This window comes from Balaenoptera musculus, chromosome X (genome assembly GCF_009873245.2).
Source record: "Balaenoptera musculus isolate JJ_BM4_2016_0621 chromosome X, mBalMus1.pri.v3, whole genome shotgun sequence".
In the NCBI taxonomy this organism is placed as follows: Eukaryota; Metazoa; Chordata; class Mammalia; order Artiodactyla; family Balaenopteridae; genus Balaenoptera; species Balaenoptera musculus.
In genome coordinates, this window is record NC_045806.1 from 1685079 (window position 1) to 1703158 (window position 18080).

At 47.3% G+C, this 18080-nt stretch overlaps 1 protein-coding gene across 21 annotated transcripts in view; it reads left to right on the top strand.

Annotated features, from left to right (window-relative positions):
* The window catches only part of XG (Xg glycoprotein (Xg blood group)), a 38814-nt gene extending 25999 nt beyond the window's left edge, over nucleotides 1-12815 (top strand). For 5 of the 21 annotated variants that reach the window (XM_036840966.1, XM_036840965.1, XM_036840963.1 and 2 more), the window contains 6 exons: nucleotides 958-1008; nucleotides 3628-3669; nucleotides 4919-4954; nucleotides 7195-7311; nucleotides 8533-8649; nucleotides 8974-9221. In XM_036840966.1, the coding sequence (XP_036696861.1) occupies nucleotides 958-1008; nucleotides 3628-3669; nucleotides 4919-4954; nucleotides 7195-7311; nucleotides 8533-8649; nucleotides 8974-9143 (533 nt within the window). In that variant the 3' untranslated portion in view covers nucleotides 9144-9221. The other 16 variants (XM_036840964.1, XM_036840974.1, XM_036840970.1 and 13 more) reach the window with 13 other exon arrangements.
* The last annotated feature ends 5265 nt before the right edge of the window (nucleotides 12816-18080 follow it).

Consider the following 18080-nt stretch of genomic DNA (forward strand, 5'->3'; position numbering starts at 1 on the left):
TTATATGAGTGTGTATAAATACCTTCATATGTGTACATATCTATATCTTTATTTATGTATACATCTTTATATGTTTATATGCCTTTCTATATATGCATATAAACTTCTCTCTGTATGTGTGTATGTATAGAACATTATATATGAATATATCTATATTGTGTATAGATATCTTTACACATACATATATGTATATATGAAACTTTGAGTGTAAGGTTTTCTCTATAACTGAAGTGTGAGCGGCCGCATAGACTCTTTCCCGTATCAGTGAACGTGCAGGCCGTATGCACATTACAGGAGAGAGACGCACGCAGTGCCAGGCTCCGGAGGGTGACCTACGGGGCTTTGGTTTCCCAGCAGGCGAAGCTTCTCGTGTCTTTCATGCTGTGATTTTCTTTGAGAAGAGTTCAGAGACTTGTCCCTGATACTTTCCCAGGGGCGTATTCCTCGTCTGGACAAGCACGTTGCATCCAGCCATCTTTCCCGTGGTTTAAAGGCCATCAAGAAATAGCTTTGTCTTCAAGGTTATCACAGTAACAATCGGGGAAAATTAAAAGTGCCCGGTCTCTACTAAAGAACGTTTACGATCGGGATCGTCCGCCCGATCTTCCTTCTCGCTGAGGCGATTCTGTACCTGGGTCCCTGCAGGAGGGAGACAAGCCTGCATTAATTCGGAGCCCTGGTTGCGGGGAGGGCATGTGTGTGCTCTGAAGGCACAGAACTTTCTAAAGGGCTCTGTGCGGCGTGGGCTTTCCCACCCAGAAGACCTGACTTTGGCGGGCGGTGCGGGGACTCCTGTGGGCATCCCCTGGTGGCCCCTGCTTTGCCATCACGCGGGGCTGTCTTTGGGGTGAGTCTTGGGCCCGGCTTTGGTGCCATGGCCAACACCCCAGGTGGATACCTGTTGGAACCCAAACTCCACGTCCAGAATGTTCCTCAAATCCATCTTCTCTCCTGCAGGAGGTGGTGGCAGCTACCCCCCCAGTCATGACGGCCACGGAAGCACGCACGGTACGTCCAGCACCAGGGCCCGCGTGGGTGGTGAGGCTAGGCTGGCGTTTCCGGGGCTCCCGTGCCTTCCTCCTGGGGTCTTGGGTGCTGGAAGCCTCTGTGCTGGCGTTGATCCTCTGAGCCCTTTCTGCTGACCCTCTGCTGGGCCTCGTCCTGCCCTCCAGGTGCTGCCCCACACACCTTTGTCCAGGTAAAAAGACACAGAACAACAGGCCACAAGCGTCGTCAGGGCCAGAACAGCCGATGAATTGGAGAGTCTTTCTGGGGACACCAAGAACGAAAGGAACGTTCCACAGGAGCGATAAACGGGGTTCTTGTCTACATCAGCTTTTCTCAAAGTGGCGGGTGGATCTTGGAATCTTCAGATGGTCTCTGGTTCTGTAAGGGAAGACTGGGGGCAAGATGTCACAGCCGGGAAAACAAAATGCTTTGGATTCACATTTCTAAACTGACATAGAATTGACCTAAAACACTCTATTAGTTTCAGGTGTACAACATAGTAATTCGATATTTGTATCTATTGCGAAATGATCACCACAATATGTCTGGTTAACATGCATTACCAGAGCTCCAATTTTTTTTCTTGTGATGAGAACTTTTAAGATCTGCTGTCTTAGCAACTTTCAAATATGCAACACGATATTTTTTTAATTAATTAATTAATTTGTTTTCGACTGCATTGGGTCTTCGTTGCTGCACGCAGGCTTTCTCTAGTTGCTGTGAGAGGGGGCTACTCTTCATTGGGGTGCGTGGGCTTCTCATTGCGGTGGCTTCTCTTGTTGCTGAGCACAGGCTCTAGGTGCACGGGCTTCAGTTCTTGTGGCACGTAGGCTCAGTAGTTGTGGCTCGCGGGCTCTAGAGTGCAGGCTCGGTAGTTGTGGCGCACGGGCTTAGCTGCTCTGCAGCATGTGGGATCTTCCCGGACCAGGGCTTGAACCCGTGTCCCCTGCATTGGCAGGCAGATTCTTAACCACTGCGCCACCAGGGAAGTCCCACAATACGATATTATTAACTGTAGTCACGATGATGGGCATTACATCCTCAGGACTTAATTATTTTCTAACTGGAAGTTTGTACCTTCTGACCCCCTTCACCCTCAAATCAATCTATAGATTGATTGAAAGCATCATTGTTTTCTGTGTTTGCCATGTGTGAAGGGTTTTGAGCATCTTCAATGAGTTGACCAACTCTTTTTGGTTGAAACTCCTATTTGTTTCACAAATAGGGGCCACAGCGGAGGTTGGGGGGCTGCCAGGCTGATTTCCACATCAGGCTCTTGGAAAGACCACCTGCTTCTGTGCATGTCTGCACCCCTGTTCTCTTGGCTCCCAGCTGGGTGAAGCTGTGAGTCACCTCTGAGCTTAGCACCAGGGCTTGGGTCATTCAGGGCAGGAAGTCACTCAGCTTCTCCCTGCAGGTGGCAACACGTATTTGGGGTGACCTTTCCTTGTGAAGAATGCAGAAGGGCCGGGGCTGAGCTTGTGCAACGGGGAAGGGTTTGCCCAATGACGGGGTCCCCTCCCCGAAAAGTGGAGAAAACATTTTACTCATCAGCCCTTTTTAAGGGCTGGCTTTCAATGGCCGGTTTCTCTAATACCCACCGTATGAGTGAGCCCCAGCGGCCGTAGCCAAATACCCCAGACAGAGCAGCTTAAACAGCAGACGTGTATCTCCCCATACTGGAGGCTGGAATGTGAGATCCAGGTGTGGGCAGGGCTGGTCCCTCCTGAGGCCTCTCTCCTGGGTGTGTAGACGGCCATCTCCTCCCTGTGTCCTCACAGGGTCGTCCCTCTGTGTGTGTCTGTGTCCTGATATCCTCTTCTTATAAGGACACCAGTCCTATGGGATCAGGACCCCCCTCATGACCCCATTTTACTTTAATCATCTCCTTAAAGACCCCCATCTCCAAATCCAGCCGCATCCTGAGGTTTTCGGGATCAGGACGTCAACATGTTAATTTTATGGGGACACAATTCAGGCCATCACAGCTTGTGTCCATTTGGAAGAGGCCTTTATTAAATGACCTCTCAATATTTAAATCGTACCCACATAGACTATTTCGCTTCAGAATGAACCCCCTTCGCACCAGCATTTTGTTTTCATCTCAAATCTGTCTTTAAAAGTTGCTCTCCAGGGACTTCCCTGGCGGTCCAGCGGTTAGGACTCCGTGCTCCCAGTACAGGGGGCGCAGGTTCAATCCCTGCTCGGGGAGCTAAGATCCCGCAAGCGGTCAAAAAAGAAAATGCTGTCCGGACACAAGAAGGTGTAGGGAAATCTCTTTTATTTCTTACTAGCTGAGGTGACTTTGTTGTCTGTGTTTCTGTGGGAGGCGCTTCCCTGGCCTCGGGGGCTGCGGTTTTCCCTGGTTGGCCCGGGAAGCGGGTTCGGACCTGCTGTTAGCAGACCCGCTGGATTTGCAGGGCGAGCCCAGCCCTGTCGCTGTGTGCTCAGGGGCTGCCCTGGGGTGACCGTGTCCCTGCCATTGGCTTGGGGAGAAGCAGGTGGGTCTTTGCCGGATGTCACAGCCTCTGCTTCGGGATCTTGGCTTTCTCGTCGGCGCTTCCTTTGGAGATGTCGCCGGGATTTCCTTCCTCTTCACATGGCCTTTCTGTCCTGCAGGAGGAGGGCGCTACAGACCCAGCGACCATGGGAGTAATTATGGTAAAGGAGTTCTTCCTTAAAAGCTGCATGAGGAGAAATTCTCCTCCTGGAGAACTAAACCCCGTGTGGGCGCCGCTGGGCAGCGTGTCCTATGGGGTCCTGCATGGAAGCGCCCTGACCACCTGGCTTGCTAATCTGTGTCCTCACCGGTCACCAAACCTGCGGAGGGCTTTGCCTGGGCTGCACATTGAAATCCTTTCAAGAATCGGAGGCCTGCTTACACGTGTTACTGTGCTTGCACGTGTGTGTATGCACATGTGCGTGCCCGTGCATGTGCATGTGCATGTGCACGTGGCTGGGCGCACACATGGGTGCTGTGTTTATACATGTGGACATATGTTCCCATGTGCACGTGTGCGCCTGTGTGTTGTGTCCATGCATGCATGCGTGTGCACTATGTGCAGGTACGTAAGGGTGGATGTGTGCATGTGTATACGTGAGTGTGGCTCTTGTCTGTTCACGTGTACACATGTGGACGTGTACCATGCACATCTGTGTGGAGACATGCATATATGTGTGTGCCCATGTCCACACGGGCACAATGCATGTGACGCCTGCGTGCATGGCTGCATGTGTGTATGTGTGTGTTGGGTGCCTATGTGTGTATGGGTGTGTGCGTGTGTGCACATATATACACGTGGACAGGTGCTTGTGTGTCGCACGTGTGTGCATCCGCGAGTATGTGCGCTCGTGTGTCCCACGTGTGTGCATCCGCGAGTATGTGCGCTCGTGTGTCCCACGTGTGTTCATCCGCGAGTGTGTGCGCTCGTGTGTCCCACGTGTGTTCATCCGCGAGTGTGTGCGCTCGTGTGTCGCACGTGTGTGCATCCGCGAGTGTGTGCGCTCGTGTGTCGCACGTGTGTGCATCCGCGAGTGTGTGCGCTCGTGTGTCGCACGTGTGTGCATCCGCGAGTATGTGTGCTCGTGTGTCGCACGTGTGTGCCTGTGTCTATTTGGGGGGGTGCTGCATGTGTGTGCACATATGTGTGGTATTCCCTGAGCCATGCGGTGAGAGCCACGCCCCCTCCACCTCCATTGGTCCCGCTGCCCCCTTAGCTGTAACGCCTGCATCTCCCCTTCCTAGCTGTCTGTCCCCACCTGCCCGCCGGGAGGTCAGCTCCGTGAGAGCAGAGGTTTGGTCTGCTCCGCTCGTGGCCACGTCCCTACCATCTTCATGGCGCTGGCAGCAGAAGGCAGCCCGACCAGCTCTTCCAAATAAATGAATGACCGTGTGCTTGTCCCCTTCCAGGTGGAGATGGCTATCCCTCGTACGGCAACCCACAAGGTAACACATAGGGGCGGGGCACCCCACCTTTCCCAGGAGCGAGCTCTCCACATCACTGTGGGATGAGGTGGGGTAGACGTGTAATTATTTCAACCTGAGGGTGTTCAGGGAGCACCTACGGTTCCCATGCTCGTCTGGAAGCTCCTGAACACACATGTCTGTCCTTCAGGGAGGGGTCCATCCTGTGGGGGTCAGAGAAGGAGGGCAAGGACTGTCCTCAGGCTGGAAGATGCCTCGGAGCTCTGAGAGCAGGGCTGGGGTTCGTGGACCTGCCGCTGGGCCACCGATGGTGGCCCTTTCATTGACCACTACTGACCGGAAGCCAAAAAGGAGAGGAGAGGGGAAGTCGTGGCATTCAGCCATGGAGAACCCCCAGAGAGCACTGCCAGCCCCATCACAGGTCCAGCAGTGGAGGCTGGAGTCCGGATGGTGGGCTTTTGTTGTGTGCCACTGGGAGGATGGGGTCCCGCCTCTTGGTGATCTGGCATTTAGGCAGAGGGTGACAGTGAATCCGCCCAGCCGACCCCATGGCTTTGGGAAGAAGAAAGGTATTGAGGTGCCTTTCCAACCTTAAGACCCTGTCTCCATGCGGAGTCTCAGTACTGCTATTTGCCGGGTGTATGGACGTTCTGGGGAAGTCCACGGATGCTTTTCTTCTCGTGCGCAGGAGGTGGGGCAGGAGGGGTGCATGTCAGGGCAAGAATCCAGGTCTGACACATGGTTTGACGGGGTCCACGGCAGGACAGAGGGACGCATCCTAGGCTGGGGCAGAACGGAGGTGGGTAAGGATGCTCCTTGAGGGGACCATCTCCAAGGCCGGGTCTAAAGGACGGGTGAGAGGCAACCGGGACGGGAGAGGTAGGTGCTGTGCTAGGTCGGGCTGGGTACACCCCCGGGAACAACAGTGGTTTATGCGGCCAGGGTGTGGAGTGTGATGGGCAGGGGGCAACACTGGTGACTGGCCAGGCGACCCCACGGGCACGTCTGCACTTTGTACATGCTTCACGGGAAAAAGCCTGCCCCTATTCATACCTATGTGATGCGTGGATCAGAGTGCCAGCGAAGGTCAGGGAGATCAGTGTTAAGACCCACCTAGTTCCCAGACTAAAGAGGATGTTGTAGAGACAGTGGACGTGGGGATAAGAGGTCAGCCTGCAGGACCATTTGGTAGTCACCATGGATATCACGTGGTTGATTTGTATGGGGATGGCAGAGAGGAAAGAGGTGTATCAGTTAGCAGTGCTATGTAACAAAAGAGCCCCAAACATAGTGATTTGAAACAACCACCGTTGATTATGATTATGTGAGTCGCAATTGGGCTAAAACCAGCCCACATCCGTCCAAGGGGCCAGGCCAGGCTGGGCCACAGGGCAGCCAGACATGGTACCAGAGAATAAAGAGAAGCATGACCAGGATAAGAAGCATCACAGCTTCATGGCTGCCGGTTCTATTGGCTGAAGACCCAATTCTGAGGATGATGACCTGGACCATCCCCCCCCTTCCCATGCCACCAAGTCACATGGTAGAGGGTGTGGACGTGGGGTGGGGAGCCCTGGAGGGCAGGGTCTAGCAGGGGACAGCGTGAGACAGCAGCACGAAGGAGGGATAGATCCCTGGGTGCCGTGGTAACGCTCTTCCAAGCGTCACGGGAACCACATCCACGGCGTGGCCATTCATCGTCACCCATGACACGCTGGGCACTTGCCCGGATCTGACGTAGGACATGGGTGGTTATTTTAGATGGAAGCAACGATTTGTTCTTCTGGGGACGTGTTGATTTTTGTCACATCAAGGTTCCATACCTTGGATTTTGTGCAGGAAAACCTAAGCTTCCCTTAAAGCATTGATGTTTGCTATATGGTTGTGTTCAGAGCCCCAGCATGATTTGAGCATCGGGCTATCAGGGCACTTTTTGGTTAAAAAAAATTTTTTGCATGAGTAAACATTCTATGTCCCCAAAGCTACAGATTCATCCAAATTCACAAATACATGAAAAAACATATCAAGCCTATCTTCTGCCCAAAACTGTTGGATGCCCCAGTTCTATAAGACTGGTTGGTAAGCTCCCCTCGGGTGAAAGCAGAATCACTTCCTCGGGCTTCTTGTGTGAATTCCATCATTTCCCCGTGAATAGGAGGGTGGGGAGGGCCAGGGATGTGATTGCAGAGTTATTTACAATCAGCGGTGTTCCCGCTGGCTGTGTTTTTCTTAGACCATCTTGCTTTTCTGGACTCCCGCAGGCAACAGGATAGCAAAAATAGTGTCTCCTATCGTGTGTGGGTTGCTGGTGACCCTGGCGGGGGCAACGGCCAGCTATTTCCAGTACAACAGGAGGAAGAATTGTTGCAGGGCAAATGGCAAGTTTCCCTCCCAATTTTACCTTCCCTAAGTGTAAAGCCTGATAAATGTATGAATAAATGTAACAAAACAGAAGCAGACTCACAGATACAGAGAACAAACTAGTGGTTTCCAGTGGGGAGAGGGAAGCGGGAAGCAGGGAGGGGCAAGATGGGGCAAAGGGATTAAGAGGAAGAAACTGCTGTGTATAAAATAAATAAGCAACAAGGATATGTTGTATAGCACAGGGAATAGGGCCAATATTTTATAGTAACTTTAATGGAATACAATCTATAAAAATGTTGAATCGCTATGTTGCATGCATGAAACTAATACAATATTGTACATCGACTATACTTCACTTAAAAAATTATTTTAATAAAATAACAGCCAAAACAACTTACGTCCAATAGACACACTGGCACATCTTCACACGAATCATATGTATCTAGGAAATTTGTTCTTAAAATGAAAAATGTTTCATTTTATTTAGAATTTATTACTTTTCAAAAAGTCCTTAAAGTAATTTTGTTTTGTTTTTTTTAATATAGGCCTTGAGAGCTGATCTGAAGCCACACCTAAATGATGGCTTTTAAGATCTCTTCTTGTTATACATTTTTTTTAATTGAAGCATATTTGCTGTACAATATTATATGTTACAGGTGTACAATATAGTGTTTCACAAGTTTTAAGGGTTATACTGCATTTACAGGCATTACAGAATATTGGCTATATTATGTTATAAAATTCTTTGACAAATATATGTTAGTTAATTTATTTAACTTATGATGAAAGGCTAAATCCTCTTGAATACAATCTATCAAAAAAGTTCATGCAAAATACACACTTTGATTTCGTGAGGAAAAGGTTTTCTGTCTGCTTTTGTTTAATAAGGCAGTGGGTTTAAAAATATTGCACATAGAGTTGAAAGCAGCCACCCGCGATGTATCTGTGTGAGCTGTGTGCAAGTGTCACACTCAATAAATGATAGCATATTCTGAATTAAAAAATACTTTCTGGGGTCCTTCGCTGGTAATGTTATTTCTGATAAAGTCCAATATAGACCCCCTTGCATAATGAAGGGATTTTAAAGCTGGGACTTTATTACGGACACGCGGGGGACCTGAGAGATGCTTTTGAAACGATGCTTACACTTTTATTAATTTTTTAAGGTTTTCTCATCTGTAAGATTTGGTTTTACTGCCACAGACCTTACATAAGTAACTTGCTTTTGTTTTCAGTGAACTTTCAATCACAAGGGAGTCGGGAAAGATATTTGGGTGGAGTCTGCAGTTTTTGGACCCTTCTCCCAAAAGAGAACCACAGAAGGACTAAATTGCAAACCTTTCTGTCAAAAGGTGCACAGACTCCAGGGAAATGGGATGGGGCCAGGGCTGGGGGCGTGCTGGGACTTTCTGCTTCACCTTTGGGTCCAGGCTTCCTGGTTTGAAGAATTACACACCCGGGTGGGTAGCCGTCCTTGGGAGCAGAGATCCTGTCTGCTGATCATGAATGCCCTAAAGACATAGCTAAAGGGAAGATGGGCGGGGGTGGGGTGGGGTGGGGTGGGGGTGGAGAGAGGGATGCTTTATTGCAGAAACAACAGCTCAGATGTTAACTCGGGGTCTCTCAAGGTTTGGTCCTGAGACCAACCATGTCTGAATCTGTCTGTGTTTTGCCAGGGGGCCTCCACCTCCAGGAAGGAAGCTATGAAACAGAAGCCTATTCCGGGAGTATTTTTTTAAGGATTTGGGCGACTTCAAAATCCCAAAACCTACCCTTGGCCTCCCTCTGCTGGTGGATGGGTGGTACTGAGCAACCCCCTGGCCGGGGCGAGCCTTGGTGTACATAACCCCTGACCCTGAAAGTTTGGGGGGCGGGGGGAAACAGTTTATGAAGAACAACGTTACTTTCTGGGCAACATGCCTTATCATTACAGAGACACTGTGTGTTAATTTCGCTTGCATCTTTGGCCAAACTCTGTAAGCACTTGTGACCCCAGGAGCTCAGGGCTGAAAGTGGGCAAGGAAAGTGAGGCATCATCTCAGGCACAAATGTAAGGGGGTGGAGGGAGCCCCAACAAGCGAAGTTACCAAGATAAATACTATCTTAGTGCCATATTTTAAAAAAAATAACAAACTGGCAAACTACAGCCTGCAGGCTTGTTGCCTGTTTATGTCAATAAAGTTTTACTACAACCAGAGGCAAGTGAGGCATCAGATACAAATGCAAGACTGGATCCCACGTTTATTTCACATTTTGATACTATGCTCACGTGGGCTTTTCTGGGCATTCATTATGATTTTTTTTAAAAAGCACTGCATTCAAGTATTACGACATATCCTGAGTTTTCTGGCACCGGCTACAACTTGGTGTCCACTCACCTCCTCCTATTTGAATTTCTGAAGCAGGGGCAGTTTTTGTTTTTTTGGGATCATGCCCTTCCCGTTTATCTGAGGTGGAAGCCCTTTTTGGTTAAAGCAGTGTCCTGTCTTGACGCTCTCTCCTGCCTTTTTCGGGACTAGATAAAATACACGTCTAGCGGATGCACTTTGCTGTACAGTAGAGACTAACACAACATAAAGCAACTACACGCCAAAAAAAAAAATTCTGTCTACTTCCTCAATTATACTTTAATGATAACTTCACCAGGTCCACGAAGGACCGAATTTGGCTGCCGTTCTGTGAAAGTTAGCGAGCTCAGAGAGTTAAGACATGCTGTGACATCATTCGGGCGCCCCTCCCACAGTGGGAAGGACTGATCCTTGCTGGGTGCAAAACCCATAAACCGTCTAAGAAATATGGCAGCTTGACACTCCCTCTACGGTACGGTGCTGATGCCGCCTGGCTGGCGTCCCTGAGTAGGGCCAGGGATGCCCGCTCTCTCCCGAAGGATGGCGGGCACGTACACCGGCCAGCTCCGCAGGGATTAGGAGCCGTGCATGGCCCAGTCCTGGAGCTTGTGCATCTTGTAGAGACAGTAATGGGGATGGGGGCCTCTATGCGGGCGACAGATGTCTATTCGCTCAAGGGGACCGTGTGAACATCACACTTTGCCTTTATTTTGTCAAATGGACGTAATAGTGACTCCCAGTTTAGAGGTTATGAAGACTAATTCGGCCGCATCCCCCAAAGGGGTTTCTACAAATATGAGTCGTCACCCAAAAGATAGAGTTACTCGATTCATTTAAAATGTTCGAAACCCTGAACAAACAGAAAGCAGTAAAAAAGATACCAGTGCTTTAAGATCAATCCATAGAGTTTTTTTCTTTTTTTCCTGGCTATGACATCTTGCAATCCAATCTTTCCTTACAGAACCAGAAAACATCTGAGGCCTTCAAAATCCACCCTTTGCTTTGAGAAAAGGTCCACCCAGACAAGAACCGCCTTCATCACTCCCGTGCAAAGTTCCTTTCCTTCTTGGCTTAAGCAGCTGCCCTGAAGGGTTTTCTCTCCTGTTTGCAATAGACGTGCTACCTAACCAAGAATTCCTAATTCCTCAGACACATCGATCATGATAAGGTAGACAGCTGGACCTTGGGTTGTAAAACGATTGCTTGATCTGTTGGTTCCATCGTGAATCCGTCCGGACAGAGGTTCCAGCTCTGGAATGAGCTCCGAAACTACCTCCTGGTGTGACCTCAGGCCATCGACATGGTCACAAAGCACAGGGGCAGCAGGATGGCACCGAGGTCTTGGGCAGGAATGCCATCAACTTCTAAAAGGTGGAGACAGACTGCTGTTTGGGTTTCCAACAAGCTGGGGTGAGAAGCTTGACTGATGCTGTAAGTTCCTTAGTTATGTCAGGAATCCAGACCCGTCCATCACCGCCCGTGAATCGGGAATGAGCGATTTCCGACACTAACGGCAGAATTTGAACATTATTTCAGCTCACAAAAGTACTGTCACCTGCAGAGGATGAGGCTGGATTTGGGAAATTTAAGTGCAAAATCGCTGATGTGGAAACCGTCTCGGGGAAGTGATCATGGGGTGCTTTTTCCTGTGAAATAGTACAGTTTCTACATTTTTTTGGAGAACGTGGGGTAGAAATAGAGATTTGCAGATGTTGAGGCTTTTCGTATTATTTTTGGTCTTTGATCCTCTGTGGGTACCAGTTCTTAAGACGACGGCAGTGCTTTCCTTGATCTATACTTTTCTTTTTACTGGACTAGATAATCTTCTGTCCTCAAACATCTAAAACGTATACTAGCTGTTTGCTTCTATTTTAGTAATACTTTAGGGGAGAGGAAAAAGGATGGTTTGGGCAGATTAGTATAGTTTGATTCAACTGAGATTAATGCTGATAGAATTTTAGAATTTAAATATTAGAGCCAAAGAGGAAGCCGGTCGCTAGAATCTGGATCTCATAAAGAGGACACATTAAAATTCCAAATATGCATGCTTTGTGCACACCCTTAAGGACTGAGAGCTAGGTCTCGGAAGAGAAGTTGAAAGCAGAAAGCGTTTGAAAGAGCTTCCCCAAAATGGAAAAGAACTTAAAACTAAAGATCCTGATTAGATGTCTCAGAATTGCATGACTTCCGGCCTGGATTTACAAAGATTTGAGCCATTTGAAGACAGCCTGTATTTCCTATTTTAATACGAATATCCTAGGACTTTTCCCAAATCTTGTTGAGCTTCCCCATAAGTGAGGATGCCTACTAAACATTTCCCATATATGAGTTTTAGTGGGGAGTTATTTAACTCTTGTTAAATCTTTGTGTCAGATTTACACACAGATGTACATAAATGGAACTTAAGCATTTTTAAAGGTAACTCCATCCATTTTCTGTAACTGTCATGGGCAATTTTTCATCATTTAAAATACATGTAAGAGAAAAATAAAATCGGCCTTGTTGGTTGTGTTCTCTTTTCTATATTTTGCACGTATAACCATGAGACAGCGGTAAAAGGGTCGAAAAGTCATGAAGCTACGTAACTTTGCACGCATCCAGGAAATCCCTTTCTACTCCTTTGTGCATCCTTTGGGCGCATGGCCTTGGAGGCTTATGGCTGAGATGGTTGCCCCCCCCAGCTCCGATGGACCCAGCAGTTGTTTGAGAACCACAGGGGCATCTGTCACCTTCCAAAGGAAGAAATGGTCTCCTCAGTACCATGTGGAATAAGATGGATTATGAACACAAAGAAACATATAGTTAGAGAACAGCGGGATAACCGTCACCCCGATGACAAGAGGAAAATATGGTTAGTGTTCAATGTCGTTGAAATGAAAGTATGTGAGTAATGCTCTCTCGGGAAGCCTCTCTTTAAGGCATCACCAGGACCACCCGGAGGACATTTTTTCCAAGCTGAAAACAGGAGAAAAGTCACAATTAGCTGCAATCTCCAAGGTCCTGAAATAAGGAAATGAGAACATTGTGGATAGTGTTCAAAGCAACACCTGCCTCCTGGGAGCACGGATGTGTCTGGTGCTCCGTGGATGGAGGTCCTCATGTTGCCATGTACACTTAAAAAGGACACCCTTAAGCCTCCTGCACTGCTGGTGGGAATGTAAGTTGGTGCAGCGACCATGGAGAACAATATGGAAGTTCCTTAAAAAACGAAAAATAGAACTACCATATGATCCAGCAATCCCACTCCTGGGCATATATCCAGAAAAGATGAAAACGCTAATTTGAAAAGATACATGCACCCCAGTGTTCACTGCAGCACTATTTACGGTAGCCAAGATACGGAAGCAACCTAAATGTCCATCGACAGATGAATGGGTAAAGAAGATGTGGTACATATATACAATGGAATATTACTCAGCCATAAAAAAAGAATGAAATCATGCCATTGGCAGCAACATGCATGGACCTAGAGATTATCATACTGAGTGAAGGCAGACAGAGAAGGGCAAATATCATATGATAGCACTTATATGTGGAATCTAAAAAAAGCAATACAAATGAACTTATTTACAAAACAGAAATAGACTGACAGACATAGAAAACAAACTTATGGTTATCAAAGGGGAAAGGTCGCCGGGGGGATAAATTAGGATTTGGGGATTAACATACACACAGTCTATATATAAAATAGATAATCAATAAGGACCTACTGTAGAGCACAGGGAACTCTACTCAATATCTTGTAATGACCTATAATGGAAAAGAATCTGAAAAAAAATATATGTTTGTGTATATATATATATATATAACTGAATCACTTTGCTGTACACCTGAAACTAACAAAACATTGTAAATTAACTCTACTTTTTAAAAAACAAAAAACACCCTTTTTTCCAAGTATAAACCACTATGTGCAAGGCTTTCCAGCTGTAGGATGCTGACACACCTCCGACTTTTAACATTGGAAAAGCAAATCTCTCCCTCTCACACACACACACACACACACACACACACACACTGTATTAACATATTGTTTTGGGTTGAATCGTGGCCCCTCTCAGATTCATACGCTGGTATCCCAACCCCTGGGATCTTGGAATGGGACCTTATTTGGAAATAGGGTCGGTGCAGAGGTGATCAAGTTGAGATGATTCGTTAAGATGTGGTCACCCTGGAGGAGGATGGCTTCTAATGCAATACGAGTGGTGTCCTCACAAGAGGGGAAATTTGGACACAGACACACACGCAGGGAGCAGGTTGTAAGTGGCTTGGAGTGAAGCTGCCACAAGCCTAGGAACTACCAGAAGCTGGGAGAGAGACCTGGAGCCCCCTATAATCTTCAGAGGGAGTGCAGCCAACACCTTGGCCTTGGACTTGCAGACTCTGGAACTGGGAGAAAATAAACATTTCTTGTTTAAGCCGCCCAGTTTGTGGAAGTCTGTTAAGGAAGCCCTAAAAAGCTCATGCTACGTGAGTACGTGTGGGGTACATAGCTTTTTCCTAATTCAAAAGAGATGATGGGGAACTCATTTAGCTTGTCTCTCCAGGTGGTACAGGAAGCCAGTCATGATTAAACTCTGGACTCTGAGGTCCCATGCATGAGCTCACAGTCTGTCTTCTCCATCTCAAGCTGTGTGACCTTAGTCAAGTTGTGCCATCTCTCTGCATGTCAGTTATCTCATCCAAAAAGTGGGTGTAATAATAATAACATCTGCCTCACCAAACGGTGGTGTAGGAGTGTTAAAAAAGCATTCCGAGTTGTACCTGGTAGGCAGCAAGGGCTGCAGGTAGGAGGGGAAGAAGAATAATAAGCTTTTTCTCTTAATGTAAGTACAATTCAGCTCATTGCAATACATAGGACATTCCACAGAACCCGGCTGAAAGTCCGGACCATAAAATCAAAACTGCAAAAGCTGACTAAAAACACTTGAGTGTTGGAGAATGCAGGTTGTCTGCCCAAATCCCTTTTTTCTATCTTCTGAGTTAAGAACCCAAAGCCCCTCTTTCCGTTTTCTGAATTAATAGCTCTGCACCTGGACTCATGGTTTCCCAGGTGAACCAAGGTTCTCAGCATCCTTTGTGGGTAGATGTGGTCACGTGACAGCTCTGGCCAATGGCGTGAGAAAAGGTAGGACTCTCATGTTGTCCGCATAATAGCATCTTCCAGCTTGGCCAGCACCAGGATGGGTGTATCCAGTGTATCTCACTTCGGGCGACGGAGTGCTATGTCAGGACCCAACTGTCCGGATGGAGGGACCCTTCTTCTGTGGTCCTTACCTGTGCGGGTAGGCTCTGGTCCTCACAGCCTACCTCTCTGAGCTATCCCTGGCTCTCGGCAAATGCCCTTTGTAGAACATCAAGGTTGGAAGGATGGTTTTTGAAATTTTCAAATTTAAATTCTCCCTCCATCATTTTTTTTCTTTTCTGATGGCATGCATCTTCTTAGGATATCAACCTTTTCTCACCCAGCAGAAATCCCTAAAGTCATGAGCTATTTCTCTCTCGGTAATGGCTAAAAACCAAGCATTCTTTCTGACAAATACTGTAGGATCTCACATGTGGAATCTAAAACAGCCAAACTCGTAGAAACAGAGAGTAGAATGGTTGCTAGGGGGTGGTGGGCTGGGGGAAATGGGGAGATTTTGGTCAAAAGGTACAAACGTCCACTTATAAGATGAATAAGTTCTGGGGATCGAATGTACAGCATGGTGGCTCTAGTTAACAATACTGTATTCTATACGTGAAAGTTTTTAAGAGAGTAGACGTGAAAGTTTTCAAGAGCGTAGACTTTAAGTATTCTAACCACAAAAAGAAATGGTAATTATGTGACAGGATGGAGGTGTTAGCTAAGGCTGGGATGGTAATCCTATTGCAATGTATACACAATGTACACCTTATTGTATATATATTGTATATATCACAATGTACACCTTAAACTTCCACAGTGCTACATGTCAATTATTATCTCAATAAAGCTGGGGAAGAAAAGAGCTCTTTCTGACATTTTCTTCTGGAAGCGTTTTTTGCTTGGATTCTGTAGGCATGCAGCACTCCACATGCACAGACGATCATTTCAGTGGCTTTGGCAAGATTTTCTTCTCTCTTTCCGTGGCACATTCACTAGAAACTTAATATTCTGTGATAGTTCATTTTGTACACACATATATGTATCTGGGGGAGTGCAGCTCACTTAATGCCCATATGTTTCTACTGACATCATAGAATCTGACTTTCAAATGGTGTTTACTTCTGACAGCGGGGAAGCTTGTTCATTTCTGAGACTGTTTAATAGGATCTGCGTGTGCATCTGTTCTTTTATCTTCTTTCAGATAATTTAGTGTAGATTTGGTGGCTTTTTCGTGCAGACATTTGGACGACGCCTTTATCTGAGTTCATTAATCAGTTTCTCTGAAACTCCTCGTGATTCATGTTCGAGAAGGTTTCCAACATCTCACGCATTTCAAATGCAAGGAGCCATCATCTGTAGTAGAATCATTTCTACCTTCAGCAAATGTTTTGTAACATTTTGTTTGTTTACTGAATTCACTCTTTCTTTGCACCCTCTGGTTTCTTATAAAAGCAGCTCTACGCTCCCCCAAAGGTGGACACGTTCGTGCAAACCCTCTGTTACTTTTCTGGCTGTGTTAACCTGAGATAGTCATTCTTAAATCTCACAGATCTTTCTTTTCATTCATTGACAAGTGTCACGTTGAAATGTCTCGTGAGGCAGGTGACAGATTTCGGATCCCCATCTGTAAAACCGTGAGCCTCGGGCAGGTACAGATGAGTTCTGCTCGTTTTCGACAGCTTTTCAGAATGCAAATTCTAATAGCAGCCAACCGTGTAATTCTCTCCTCGAATTCTTGCTCTGAACCCATCAACCTTTTCAGGACACGTTAATCCATTTTCACAGGGACTTTGAATTTTTTTTTTTTTTTTCTTTTTCAATTAAGCCCACTCAGATAGTGAGAACCATAGAGAAGCAAGTCATCGGAAGCTAATCACCAGCCTTAAAAAACCGACGGTTCAGGCACCGTTTCTGAGAAAATGATTCCTCTTTTCACTTGTAAACTCACGAGGGGACATTAGTTCTGGAAAGCTGCCTGCTTTGGTAGAAAGAGCAGAAACCTGTCTTCTGATCCTGTTTCTTACGATGACGATGACGCTGAAACCAGGCGGACGAAAGCCCCTGTGTTTCCTGAAATCCACCATTCTGATGGGGCAAACTTTTCTTTGGAGAGCCGCCTTCTATGTTAACAATGTATTTCTTGAATCTTCACATTTCGGGGACACACCCTTGGCGTAAATCACATCTCCAACCCTGGCAGCTTTCACCTTGGCCCCCAAAGCAGGTGGTACTGTTACGGGTCCGGGTTCTTGGCCTCCTTAAGCAGTAGAAATTGATCAGAGGCCGAACAAGAAATTGAGGCCAGGTTTTATGGGGGCCCTGCTGCAGCAGGTGGGGGAGTGAGAACAAATAACAAGTTCCCTTGCTTGCTCGCTCCCTGGGTGGGGGGGGCAAGCTTGTTCCTTAAATGGGCTGAGGGTACGGGTGGGTCCAGGGGTCGGGCTGGAGGGGAGGCTTAGGTGGGCCCAGGACCCTGCTTTCGCTCCCGACCCCCTGCTTTTGCTCCGGGCTCTTGAGAAGTGGCAGGTGGGCTTTTTGGTCTCTTTGTATCTAACTGTCCATCATCTGCCCGAACTGCGCATGCGCGCAGTTATTTTTAGTCCCGTACATTTTTCTTTGTATGTTGCTGCCCCAGGAGATCTTCGTCCAGGCACAAGCCCTGCAGCAAAGGGTCCCGGGTCCCAGCCTGTCTCAGTACTTTCAAAGTATTATAATCTCTTCAAATGACTTTGTGAGCACTTTGCCTGTTTTATTCCCAGGGGATGGTTTTTGCCGCTTCTTGGGCGTCCTCCAAACTCCTCTGGTTAGGAATTCCGTGGAGGGACCATCCATGAATCCAGGTCCGGTTGTTGTCCGGAGATCTGTTCTCTGCCTCTTGTGTAGGTGACCCCGACACGCCGAGCTCATGCAGAAGTGGCCCCTTTCCCATCTCTTGGTCTTTTGGTTCAAAACACAGGGTGCGTAGTTACCCTGCAGATGGGCAAAGTGAGAGATTCTGCAGCTTTGTGAGGATTTGGGTCTAGGTGATAATTGCCTTTTGAGCCCATCAGAGGCTGCTGTCTTCCGGCCCATGAGAGAATTACGTTTCCCATTTTTGCCCTGGCGGCCCCCTGAAAGCGTTAAGATCTTTGTTCTGTGCAGAAGGGATACTGTATGCTGCATGGATTTTATTCCACGTGATAACTTCTCCATGCAAACGAGACCTTGGACCTGAAGAGAAAAGAATTAATGAGATGCAGAATTCCATGTGTTGTCTTGTGATTCTAATGACTTTTCTGTAAAGGGAGGAGATATGTATATATATTCT